At 41.7% G+C, this 12,154-nt stretch overlaps 1 protein-coding gene across 3 annotated transcripts in view; it reads right to left on the bottom strand.

The window, feature by feature from the left end:
* Positions 1 to 10,554, bottom strand: part of LOC138968809 (protein Fe65 homolog) — a 270,704-nt gene extending 260,150 nt beyond the window's left edge. For all 3 annotated transcript variants that reach the window (XM_070341455.1, XM_070341457.1, XM_070341456.1), the window contains exons 1-2: positions 10,508 to 10,554; positions 8,669 to 8,809 (exon numbers count right to left, since the gene is read on the bottom strand). In XM_070341455.1, coding sequence (XP_070197556.1) covers positions 8,669 to 8,705 — 37 coding nt within the window. In that variant the 5' untranslated portion in view covers positions 8,706 to 8,809; positions 10,508 to 10,554. The remainder of the gene's footprint in view (positions 1 to 8,668; positions 8,810 to 10,507) is intronic.
* Between the last annotated feature and the right edge of the window lie 1,600 nt (positions 10,555 to 12,154).

The following is a 12,154-nucleotide window of genomic DNA, read 5'->3' as shown; positions in this document are numbered from 1 at the left end:
TAGCAAAGCAAGCAGCTCAAGAATCCGAAAGTCTGATACCCAAGCGAAAATGAAGGGACAGCATAAGAAACCTGGGTGCAGAGCAAATCCAGTTTATCAGGGAAGCTCGCGGATTCTCTTCACGGCCGGAGGTGCAAATTTGTCAGGAGCTCCCCTGAATGTTCACACCAGACAGCACCGGAGAAAGGGGTCGACCCAGAGGTAGAAATTTGTTAGGAGCCGCACTGAATTCATCCACACGACGTCATCAGAGAAGAAGTCGGCCTAGTCAAAAAGGAGTAGGAATGGGAGGAGGAGGAGGAGGAGGAGAAGGAGGAGGAGGAGGCTTTGCCCTAGGACTAGAAGTGGACGTAAACTAGGGGCGTGAATAGCGAGGCAATGAGTGTTGGTGAGGGGGTCAATGAGGCGGCAAAACGGACTTGATGGACCCGCCGGCTATGGCCGCTGGATGGGATCAAACCGGGCACCCAAAGGTCATCTTCCTTCTTGACTGATAGGCCCGAGTTCCAGCTTGTCGAGTTTGTGGTTCTGCGTATATCGTAATAGTTTTCGAACGGGGAAACGACTGGTTTTGAAAGGCAAGATAGCAGCAGAGCCAGACTAGCCGAGGTGCCCCAATACTTTCAGGTTTTAGAAAATCCTGATTTCCGAGTCCAAACAGTGTACGAATGTATGGGTGGAATAGAGAGATTACTCGTCCATAATGCCCAACTACATGTATTTCCTTTCAAAGTCACTTGTTTTGGAGATATTTAGTCGTCGTGATGCTACTTTGTCGCTGGCAAACTCCGCAATACGGTAATAATGGCATCTGTTTTATTCGTTGGTATTATCAAGCTTTATGTTACTGTGCCAAACGCTGGGGTCCTTAAACACAAAACTGAATCTGCAACCGCTCATCTGGAATAGAAACACTATTTACATTTCCACAGTTGTGTGCAGTATCAATGGGTGAAGCCGTCCTATTGCTCTCTCCCAGAGCGACGGGATTTAACCACCGCCTAATCTGGTTAGTTTGCCGTGATAGCTTTTAGGAAGATTACGATGACTCATACGACCCCCCTGGCACACTCCCACGCTTTTCCTTTGTGCCTCCTTCTCTCGACCTTAATCCGTCCCAATTCCCCATGTTTTCAAAAATGTCAAACGAGTTCGGAGTCAAACCGTGCAATTTTCTCCCTGTATCCATTACATTTTGTATCCCTGAACTCAGCTTTTTCAGACAAATTCATCGTCAACGAAAGTGGCCCAAAACTTGTTATCCCTAAACTCAGCTTTTTCAGACAAATTCATCGTCAACGAAAGTGGCCCAAAACAAGGTTATCACGCCAAGGAAACGACACACATAAAATACAAACCCACACCTCACCATACCACACACAGGAGTATGACGCTATCGACCGTACAATGTCAACCGCAATCAGGCTACGCAATTTTCCCTCCAAAACGACGAGGGGCGTCGGTGAATAAGGGTCAGGACCGCTCCGCTTTACTGCTATCGTTTTCGCGGAGCGTGTGGCGGTTTAATAAATGCTGTACACTTGAGGTAAACACTTGCTGGCCAGCTTTCTCCAATCGATGGCCCAGGAGAGGACCCAGAGGGTGAGAGGGGGGGGGGGGGGAGAGGAAAGCAATCAGAAGAGGTAACAAGTGGAAGATGTCGCCCTCTCTCCCTTCACTGTTTGGTCAATTCGGGAGGAACCTGTCTGTGCTGCTGTCGCTTGCTTCCCCTCTACGCGATAGGGGCTGGTGCTTCAGCCAGGGACAAGGGGTAAACTTCTCGGCCTCTGCCAAGGATCTTATGATCTGGTCGCCGAGACAGCAGTCTTGCAGACACAGCGGGCATACCTCCTTCCTTTCGCCGTCTGTGCTGCTGTCGCTTGTTTCCCCTGTACGCGAGAGGGGCTGGTGCTTCAGCCAGGGACAAGGGTCAAGAATCCGCCAAGGATCTCATGATCTGGTGACCGAGAAAGTAGTCTCACATACAGAGTGGGCATACCTCTTCCCTTTCGCTGGCTGTCGCCTGTTTTCCCTCTACGCGCGAGGGGCCGTGGTGCTTGACCCAGGGGCAGGGGGGTAAACTTCTTATCATACTCTAAAAATCTCGCGATCTTGTGACCGAGAGACAGCAGCGCTGCCAACACCCTGCGATTGCAAAACTGTCAGGGAGAGCGGGCAAAAGCTCCTTTCTGTCACCGTACGCGCCGTTGATCCTCCAATGGGACAAGGATGATACTTCTTGTACCTCAAGATCTGGTGGTGGAGAATGACGGATGCGAAAAGAAATAAGTATTGATGGGGGGGGGGGGGGGGGGGAGTAGCCGTAGAAGAGAGAGCAAGTTGCTACTTATCTTTTACTTGAGACTCTGATACTTGAAGTAAGTCAAAACGGTAAGTTTTTGCTCTAAAAAAAACCCATACAATCTGGCGTAGAAAGATACGCTGGTAGTGACAGAGAATGGCGGGAGAAGGGCCAATGCTGTTGCCCTTCAGCTTGACCAGGACCGAGATGCACGAGAAAGTTACCACCCAAAAGGGAGCCACCCGCAGTGTTGGATTGGTTGAAATTGTGAAATGTTGTGATTTCAACGAATCAGAACCCGCAGTTTGTACTCTCCCATTTGGGTGGGACCCACTTTTGGTTCGTGCACCTCAGCCCTTGTGATAGTCAAAGTCAGGAGATAGGTGGGGTCAACTGCTTTGCCCTGTGAGATCCTCCGATCTATAGGTCGAGACGCTGCCACCTCATGGGTGTCAGGGGAGGAAACAAAGGTTACTCTGATTGCCCTATATTTTTTATTTTTTAGGTAAGTATGTTTTTAAAAAGGTCGTAAAGAAGGGCGTGCACTAACTGAAATATTCAAGAAGTCTTGGAATTCCGGTGGTGAGGTCATCACAAAGAAGTAGGCCCATATTCTGACACTGCAGGACCCAATCACCTTCAACTTGTGCTGGTGCTTACATCCTTCATCTCAGTGGGAAGGACATAACAGAGTAAATAAATGAACAGAATAAACGTGAAGCCAATTAAGAGGTTGCCACCCGGTATTGTGATTCTCATGATTCCTATTGCGTTGTAGGAGTCAGTATACAAAACACTTTCAGACTCACCGATTGTTTTGTCAGACAGGCAATGGCTCTTGCAGTGGAACTGACTTCACTGAATTCTAGACGATCGAATGGTGTCTGCTATCGATCTCACTGATGCAATCATCACTCCCCACCCCCTCTTCTTCCATCCACCTTACTCGTAAATACCCCCCCCCCCCCCCACACACACACACACACACACACAGCACCCAGTTTTACTAACAACGTTTCCTGCTCATTTCAATGGCATCTAAAACAGTTATCTTTTCCCAGCATTTCAAAAGTAAGTTTCTTCAGGCGGAAAAGTAGTGAATATGGCTAAAGGGGAGATGTGTGTTTGTGTGTGTGTGTGTGTGTGTGTCTGTGTGAGGGGGGGTACAATAATGTCTGTGTGCATGTGTTGCGGGTAAGGGTAAATATTAAGCGATGAGAAACAAACGCAGTAGACCGACCAATTATCTCATTTTCTTTTTGACTGTTTGTGGTTATTATCACTACCGGTTCCTGCATCAATTTTCCAACAAACAAACCTCCTTTAAAATTTTGTTCAAACCTTTTACCGTTGCCACTTTTTTCTTGTTTTTCTGTATTTTTTACACTCCATTTTTATTTATTTATTTGTGTTAAAACAATAGGCACGAGAGAAGCTTAACATCTAAGAGAACGCTATTGTAATCTGATCTGATTAAAATGACTACATTTCAACCCAAAGGATACGTTTTCAGTGGAACTGGAAGACCAATGCCATAAACTTCTTCTAAAAAAAATCCTAAAAAAATCTGCGTGGGCTTTTTTATATTTTGAACTGTTTCCGCTTGGAGCTGTCACAATAACACCAAAGACGGATGAACTACTCTATCCTCATATTTTGCCATGATGTGATCTGAGAAACTGAAATGTAAGTTGCAAAGATTCTACTCTTGCATTATGAGTGTACGCATATCATAAGTAAGGGTACCTCCTGGACAATTTATTGAAAAGACAACAATAGTTTCTCTGAGTACCAACAACCAGCATTAGAAGATAAGCTAACACATTTGTAATTCATTTGTTTACCCTTTCATTGCCGGTTCCGAATGTGTCTGTAGTGGTATTATGCTACTGTTTTATTTCAGAATTGTAAGCCAAAGATGTGTGACTGTTCTGTGTTGTGTTTTCAATTAAACATTTAATACATTATCATTTCTTTTTTTGGGGGTTGAAACAAAGTGGCAATCTATCTGTTTTGGAATTCAAATAAGTGACTTCTCTCAGAGCAGCGCCCTCATCGCAACCTCTTCCTCTGAAAGGCCGGTTTCATTAAGCAAAGTGCGAAGCATTTTCAAGTGATTTATATCCATGGACCATCAATCTTGCTATTCAATTTAGCAGCAGCTGCAAATCAGCCCGGAGAGAGAGAGAGAGAGAGAGAGAGAGAGAGAGAGAGAGAGAGAGAGAGAGAGAGAGAGAAGGGGTGGGGGGGGGGTGGGAGAGAGACAGAGTGAGAGATAGAGAGAGAGAGAGGAGAGAGAGAAAGGGGGAAGAGCGAGGGGGGGGGGGGAGAGAGAGAGAGAGAGAGAGAGAGAGAGGGAGAGACAGAGACAGGTTATATTTCACAAGCTTAAGAAGAGAATTGGTTTTGCCCGATTTAAATTGTGATTAAGTGTGACAGTAAAATATTAAGTGCGTCGGAGAGATGCAAAAAAATCCTTTGCAAAAGACAAAGAAAGACAAGACTTTATCGTGGCAAAGGTGACACAAATCACATCTGTACTGAAGAAATCCCTACAGTTAATCACAGGCTATCACTGCACAGGCCTATAGACAGAATAAGAGCATGCGAACAAAGAAAGACAAAGGCAGCAAGAATACAGGTTGGAACAATCAGACGCAATATGAGTCTACAAGAGAAATCATAGAATAGACAGGAAATCCATGGTGATACACAAATCGATACAATACCAGAAGCAACAAAACTAAGAAATCACATGCATGTCTACCAGCACGAGAGAGATAGATAGAGAGAGGGGGGGGGGGAGAGAGAGAGAGAGGGGATAGAGAGAGAGGGGGGATAGAGAGAGAGAGGGGGATAGAGAGAGAGAAGGGGAAAGAGAGAGACAGAGAGGGAGGAGAGACACACACACACACACACACAAAGCTCTCTTCCCAACACCCACAAACAAACGAGAAGGCAAATATTCAAACACAGATTCACTGAGATTCCACCAACAGACAATCCAATCCGTCCACCAGCACCCAACGCCACCACCACACCACACCCCTCTAAAACCAATACAACAACCAAAACCACATACATAAACTATCTGCCCGGCTCTCCAGCCAGCAGAAGAACTGCTTAAGGCGGCAGCACACGATCTCGACATCCCATCAAAGAGCGCAAGATCGATACACAGAGGGCAAGAGTTAATGCAGGCGAAAGGAGTGACCGTCTGCGGGTAGCCAGGACCTCGATCCTGTCTCTCTGTCCAGCTAACAAGATTAGGTAGGGGGAGCAAACCTTGTTGTGGATTTAGCGAGCAACCTGGGGTAGACAATAACTGACCGAGGAGGAAAAACGGCGAGGACAAAGTGTGGATGCACTGACTGAACAGCAAAGAAAAAGTTGGAAAGGTGGATGTTTGTTTATGTGGGTGACGTGCTGTACTGAAGGTGACACTTCTGTGTGTGAATATTAGGTGTAAAGGAGAAACTGCTTGGATGAAACAATAGACGAATTCTAAAAATAACTCGGTCGGGTTTGTATGGGTTGTGGGAGAGTGACCGTTTGCACCTGTCTCTCTGTCCAGTTAGCTACATTAGGTAGGGGGACCCAACCTTGTTGTGGATTTAGCGAGCAACCTAGGGAAGACAATGACTGACCGCGGAGGAAAAACTGCAAGGACAAAATGTGGATGCACTGACTGAACAGCAAAGAAAAAGTTTGAGAAGGAATTTTGATATATAAAAGTTGATTGAATTATATTTTTGTAAGCAGTGTTTATGATATAGGTGTAATAAAAGAAGACATTTAAAAAATAATAAAAATTGCAAAGAAAAAGTGGGAAAGGTGGATGTTTGATGTTTGTGTGCATGTGTGATCTACTGTAATAAACGTAACACTTCTGTGTTTGGATATTAGGTGTAAAGGAGAAACTGCTTCGAGGGACCAAATCCAGAGATTTTTATCTTGTCGTATCATCGGTTTTCAAGAACATGGTAATAAAATATCATATATCGTACAAATGAAAACTATAGACTTGTAGATGCCCTCACACAAAGATATAGGCCTAACAGAATAAACAGAACAAAATTCTTGAATACATCTGTGATGAATTTGAAAGGAAAACAACCAAAAGATCAATATATATCCAATACCAACAGATTTTTTTTTTCTTTTTAACAACCCAAGAGCTAAAATGTAGCACTCAAGACAAAAAGTAAACGCGAAAACCCAGCAGAAACTTCTCGGATCGCCTCACTGGCGACACATGTATAGCTCTAGTACCGAATGAAGCAAGCGATCTAAGGGAGGCAACCTTTCTAATTGGATTGAATGGGAGTGAGTTTCCTCCCATGCCATGAATAGTGAAGTGAAAACTAATTGTTCTGCTTCTGGCCACACCTGCAACACCTGTGTCAGTACAATAAAAACTTGCCCAGACATTGACACATTTTTTGAAGAAATCTTTTGGTTTAAAAAATCAACATTGCATGGTTTGTGTTTGTGTTGTTGTAAACTCATGGCAACAACATCCAAATTCCATCTACATGTAGTACCAGCATTAGGATTTCTCATGTTTCAGATTTAAAACAATTATTTGTAGAAACATACCAGTACCTATAGGCTACTGGTAGTGGTACTAAGGATACATTATGAAATATCTCAAAACAAGGGGGAACCTTGCCACTATATGTATTAACAAGGACAGTTTTACACAAAGAAACCAGTTAATTAGACCACATTTCAAATACATAATTACCATGTAATAATGATTCTGTCTCTCTCTTTCGCTGCATCATCCCCCCCCCCCCCCCCCTCACTCTAAGTGTTTTATGCCCCCAACCCCAATGACAGATCTAACGGTAAAACTGACACTGCTTCCTAAACGGTACTGTACTGGATTTTTGCTGGGCCGGAAATTCAAATTGTAACCTTTTCAACCTACCAAGCAAGCATTTTATTGACATGCAATCAACAATGAAGGCAGTGCCTTGTTTGTTGTGATAACAAACCTTGCATGCAGCGACCAGTGTTTTCACCAGTGTACAAAGAGTGACAGTAAGTCAGACAAGCAGGTTTAGCAGGGATGATTTCTTCCCCCAGCATCACAGGTAACTAATTATCTGTTTTTCAATTATCAGAGCTTTCCTGGTTCTATTCGTTTGGGCACTGCACTTGCAAAAGTGACCTCTTGAAAAAAATGTTTTGTTGTGTTTGTTCTTCTTCTTTTTCTTCTTTTATTTATGTATTCTTTTTGTATTCTACATATTTCTTTATTTATTGAAATGGTGGTTTTTTTGTGCGTTTTCTTAAATCATACATTTTTGTTTTTGTTGCTTTTTATGCTTCATTTTCCGTTGCAAGCTTGGTTTTCACTTTGTTTTTCCTCATTTTGTACCACAGTCTATACACAAATGTCAATTACTTTGAGACAAGCAACTACCTACTAGTATTAGAACTTCTAAGATGCATTTTCAGTTTATTCAAATTGTAAATTGTCCATTCAGTTCAGATAGCTAGAACACAGAGTATGTCCCAGGATAATATGCATGTCAGTTGAACATAAAACAGAAGCATTCTATTTGTTTGATACTTTATGAATGTAACATAAAAAAGCAAACCAATCATTTTGTCGCTGTACATTGCGATGACAAACATTTCCTCTATGCAAATACATAGCACATTTTGTCACTGACACTTTACAGTCCATGCATGTAAAACTAAAAGTGCTGTGAGAACACTGCTTACCCCAAAGCCACCCATGTACATTCATTTCTGTAAGTGTGGTTGATATTCTCAGTTTGGAAATTTATCCTTGGTCATAAATTTTCCCTCCACAGTGTAGGGCTGTAAAGGGAACCTTTTTTTTCCCTTTGCTTATCATCTTTACCAAAATATACATGCCATGAAAGGCTACCTGCAATGTAGGCACACTTTCGGCTGGTCCCAAGGGAAAAGGTAACGGCAAGTACCCCTATATTAGAATTTATGACGAAAGCGGCATTTATACTGGCATTTAAAATGAAGACCATACAAGTACTGTACAGTAAAAAAAAACAATACTCCTCAATATAAGACTTGGTTCTCCCACATTTTTTCTTGTCATAACTTTTGCAAATTTATCGCCACTAATTTGAAGACTTGATTTCTTGGAATGTTAACAGTGTCAGTGACTTTTATTAAAGGAGTTGGGAGTTCCACGGCACACATTACTGTTACAGTTTCACATTCACATGTATTCAGTTGCGCACTGTTCAGGTTGGAATGAAGTCTTGCACACACAAAAAGAACAAAATAAACAAACACCACACACACACAAAATAAGAAATACACAGCAAAAACAAATTCATGCAGCTGAGGCAATGCCTGTAAACCTACCTTTTGGCCGCTCAGGTGAGGTTGGAGTTTCTGCCATGCTGACAGATCTGACTGGTATACTGACGTGTTGTCCTGCAGCTTTTCCGTGCTAAACTGTTCCGGTTTTCCTTATTAAGAGTCAGAGTAGACTGGGATCAGGCCCTGAAAAAGGAACAGTATTTTGTTTGACTTTGAAACAGAACAAATACAATGCACTGCACCCAGCTCCAACCTTTACACAGCATGAAATTTCCCAACACTTCCCAGGATGTGTCTGTACACACAGTGTTTCATCATAAAATGAATCATCACTGTATGGACGGAATGTTCTGACACAATCATAACGCACACACACACACACACAAATCCACAGTGACACACCCACAAATACATGATACACACACTATGCAATGAAACTAAACATTTCTCTCTCTGTGAGTCATAGGATCTTAAAAACAATGTTCATGTTTAGAATAGTTTTCCCTCTTACTTTTTGCTCTCTACAATGCACACCTCCAAATTATTTCTCGCGTCAATTTTGTGCGCAAGAAAATTTTGATTTCTATCCATAATGGGGAAAAAAAGAAGAATCCCAGAGGAGAGGACAAGAGGCTGGTTGGACCTGGATTGAAAATATGCATAGGTCCCAACGTCCTGGCAACAGAATAATCTTGCAGTTAACCAGCCAGGGGTCAGAGAAAAGTATGCATCAGTGACAGAAAACTGAGGCCTGAGAACTACTGCTGTGCGTGTGCTACTAGGTGTCAATTTAATGCCTTTACTTTGTCAGTGCTACTAAGAAGGGACTCTGTGATTAGCCTAGTAAATAAGAGAGTTGTGCCTTGAACATGCATCAATTTTGAACCATCATAATAAATTTAATCAGTTTCAACCTGATCTGAAGAATGTACGTGAACACTCTATCAGTTTCAACCGGCAACAACTTATGCAAGTACAAAGAAAAAGGAATCCTTTTAGATTTCTGTTGATCCTATACATAAAGAATACAACTTCAACGTGAGTCTACAAAGGGTGGTTTCACAAGAAATGTATATAATTTTTTCAAGCGTGTTAAAACTGTTAGTGTAATCAAGACAAGTTCAATTACTGTCTTAATCGACACAACTCACAGTCACACAACGATCCGTCCTTTATGAGATAACAGAAGTAAAAGTGCTGTGCAGCTGTTGCTATAGTTTATTTAGGAGGCTTACTCCCTTTGTGCAGTCGAACTCTGCTGCAAATATCAAACTCATTTTGAGAGAATGTAGAGCTCTTTAAAAAGCAACTTTCATGTATCCATACATATGTGTACACTAGATTTACAAGCAGTGGTCTACTCGTCAAAATTCTCTGGGTGTGTTTTCTTCTGTTAGCCCGTTTTATTGTACAAGCCTGCACCTTAAAGTAACTTCATCATCGGAATGCACACTCAGCACTGATTCACCGACTAACATTCAAAGAACAGTGACATCTATGTAAACCCTTGGGGGGAAAAGGTTCAGAAATTCCCTAAAATCGATTGATTATTCCGTATTACGTGTTCAACAAACATAGTTCTCGATTGACGACACTTGGCGGTTTTGTTTTCGTGTTTCAGTCGTGATACTTGTGAAACTGATAATGACACGGATTGACACAAGCCCTGTGACACTGAACTTCAGTTCAGTCTGAAGTGAAGGGATGGACACAGAAATCGCTAATTTCAAATGCTGCATCAGCGCAATCAACACAATTTAACAAGATTCCGACGTTTGACATAGATAAAATGCAACCTCATTAACATTATCACAAGACTTAATCAAACATTTGTTCTTTGTGATTCATCACATAGGAAAAAATGTCAAGAAAACAACTTACGACCGATAAATTATGCAGCCGACGAGCACACCGGAAGTTGCTCATTCGCAGTCCCGAGTTGAAGAAATAGCGAAATCTCAGTGAACGATTTTATTATTGACTGGCCCCAGAATAAACCAATTTACGGGATGTCCGTTTCGACTTTGAGTCACTGCGGCGATTCCTTTTATTGTCTCCGCATTCTTTTCCTATTCATTTTGAAATTCGTTGCTTCGATTTTTCCTTTTGGTATCGAAAATATTTAATGGCAGCCACTGCTGACGCCACGTAGTTTCGATTTCGACGGCTCTCCGAGTAGAGGGCCAGAGCGGCACTCAAAAGTTTCGCTGCAGAATTTACAAATCTATGTAAATGTGCACAAATTTAGACGAGCTGAAATTTTTAAGAAGAAAAAGCGTGTTTTTTTCATGACATTGTTGTTTATTTGTTTATCATTACTGGTCAGTTTTATGTATAGTGACTCGATTTCACTGAGTTAGCCGATGTGTGTGTGTGTGTGTGTGTGTGTGTGTGTGTGTGTGTGTGTGTGTGTGTGTGTGTGTGTGTGTGTGTGTGTGTCTGACTTGTCCACTGAACTGGTTTTTTTAAAAACAAATTTAAATTTTAATAATCATGCCGATCCGCCCTGCTACCCCATCCATTGATTACTACGTACAATTACACACAGTATCACATTTCTTTTCGAGACCTTAGAAAACAAAACAATACCAAAAAAACATGAACAAAAACATTAAAAAAAAAAACAAAAAACTACATAACACGCTTTATGTCAGATCAAAGACCATCAGTATTGACGAGAGACTTATCAGTATACTTCCTGAGACAATGATTCGAACTTTTCCTCCAAGAAAATGTTCCGCCATTGAGCAGTGCTTGTAGTGGCTCATCAGTATTATTAGGCAAAAAAAAAAATAGTCTGTTTACGGTAACCCGACCGACCCTATTTTTTTTCGCGCGACCCTAGACTTTTTTTTTGGCATTTGGGGGGAAAAAAAAAAAAATAAAATCTTGGTTTTTTTTTGCAAAATAACGTAAAAATATGGTTTTTTGGAAAAACAAATTAAAAAAAAAAAAAATCCCGACCTACCGACCCTATTTTTATATTTAGTCAAGTTTTGACTAAATATTTTAACATCGAGGGGGAATCGAAACGAGGGTCGTGGTGTATGTGCGTGTGTCTGTGTGTCTGTGTGTCTGTGTGTCTGTGTGTGTGTGTGTGTGTGTGTGTGTGTGTGTGTAGAGCGATTCAGACTAAACTACTGGACCGATCTTTATAAAACTGGACATGAGAGTTCCTGGGTATGAAATCCCCGAACGTTTTTTTCATTTTTTTGATAAATGTCTTTGATGACGTCATATCCGGCTTTTCGTGAAAGTTGAGGCGGCACTGTCACGCCCTCATTTTTCAACCAAATTGGTTGAAATTTTGGTCAAGTAATCTTCGACGAAGCCCGGACTTCGGTATTGCATTTCAGCGTGGTGGCTTTAAAATTAATTAATGACTTTGGTCATTAAAAATCTGAAAATTGTAAAAAAAAATAAAAATTTATAAAACGATCCAAATTTACGTTTATCTTATTCTCCATCATTTGCTGATTCCAAAAACATATAAATATGTTATATTCGGATTAAAAACAAGCTCTGAAA

This window comes from Littorina saxatilis, linkage group LG6, assembly GCF_037325665.1.
Source record: "Littorina saxatilis isolate snail1 linkage group LG6, US_GU_Lsax_2.0, whole genome shotgun sequence".
Classification (NCBI taxonomy): Eukaryota; Metazoa; Mollusca; class Gastropoda; order Littorinimorpha; family Littorinidae; genus Littorina; species Littorina saxatilis.
This window is presented reverse-complemented; position numbering and strand designations above follow the sequence as displayed.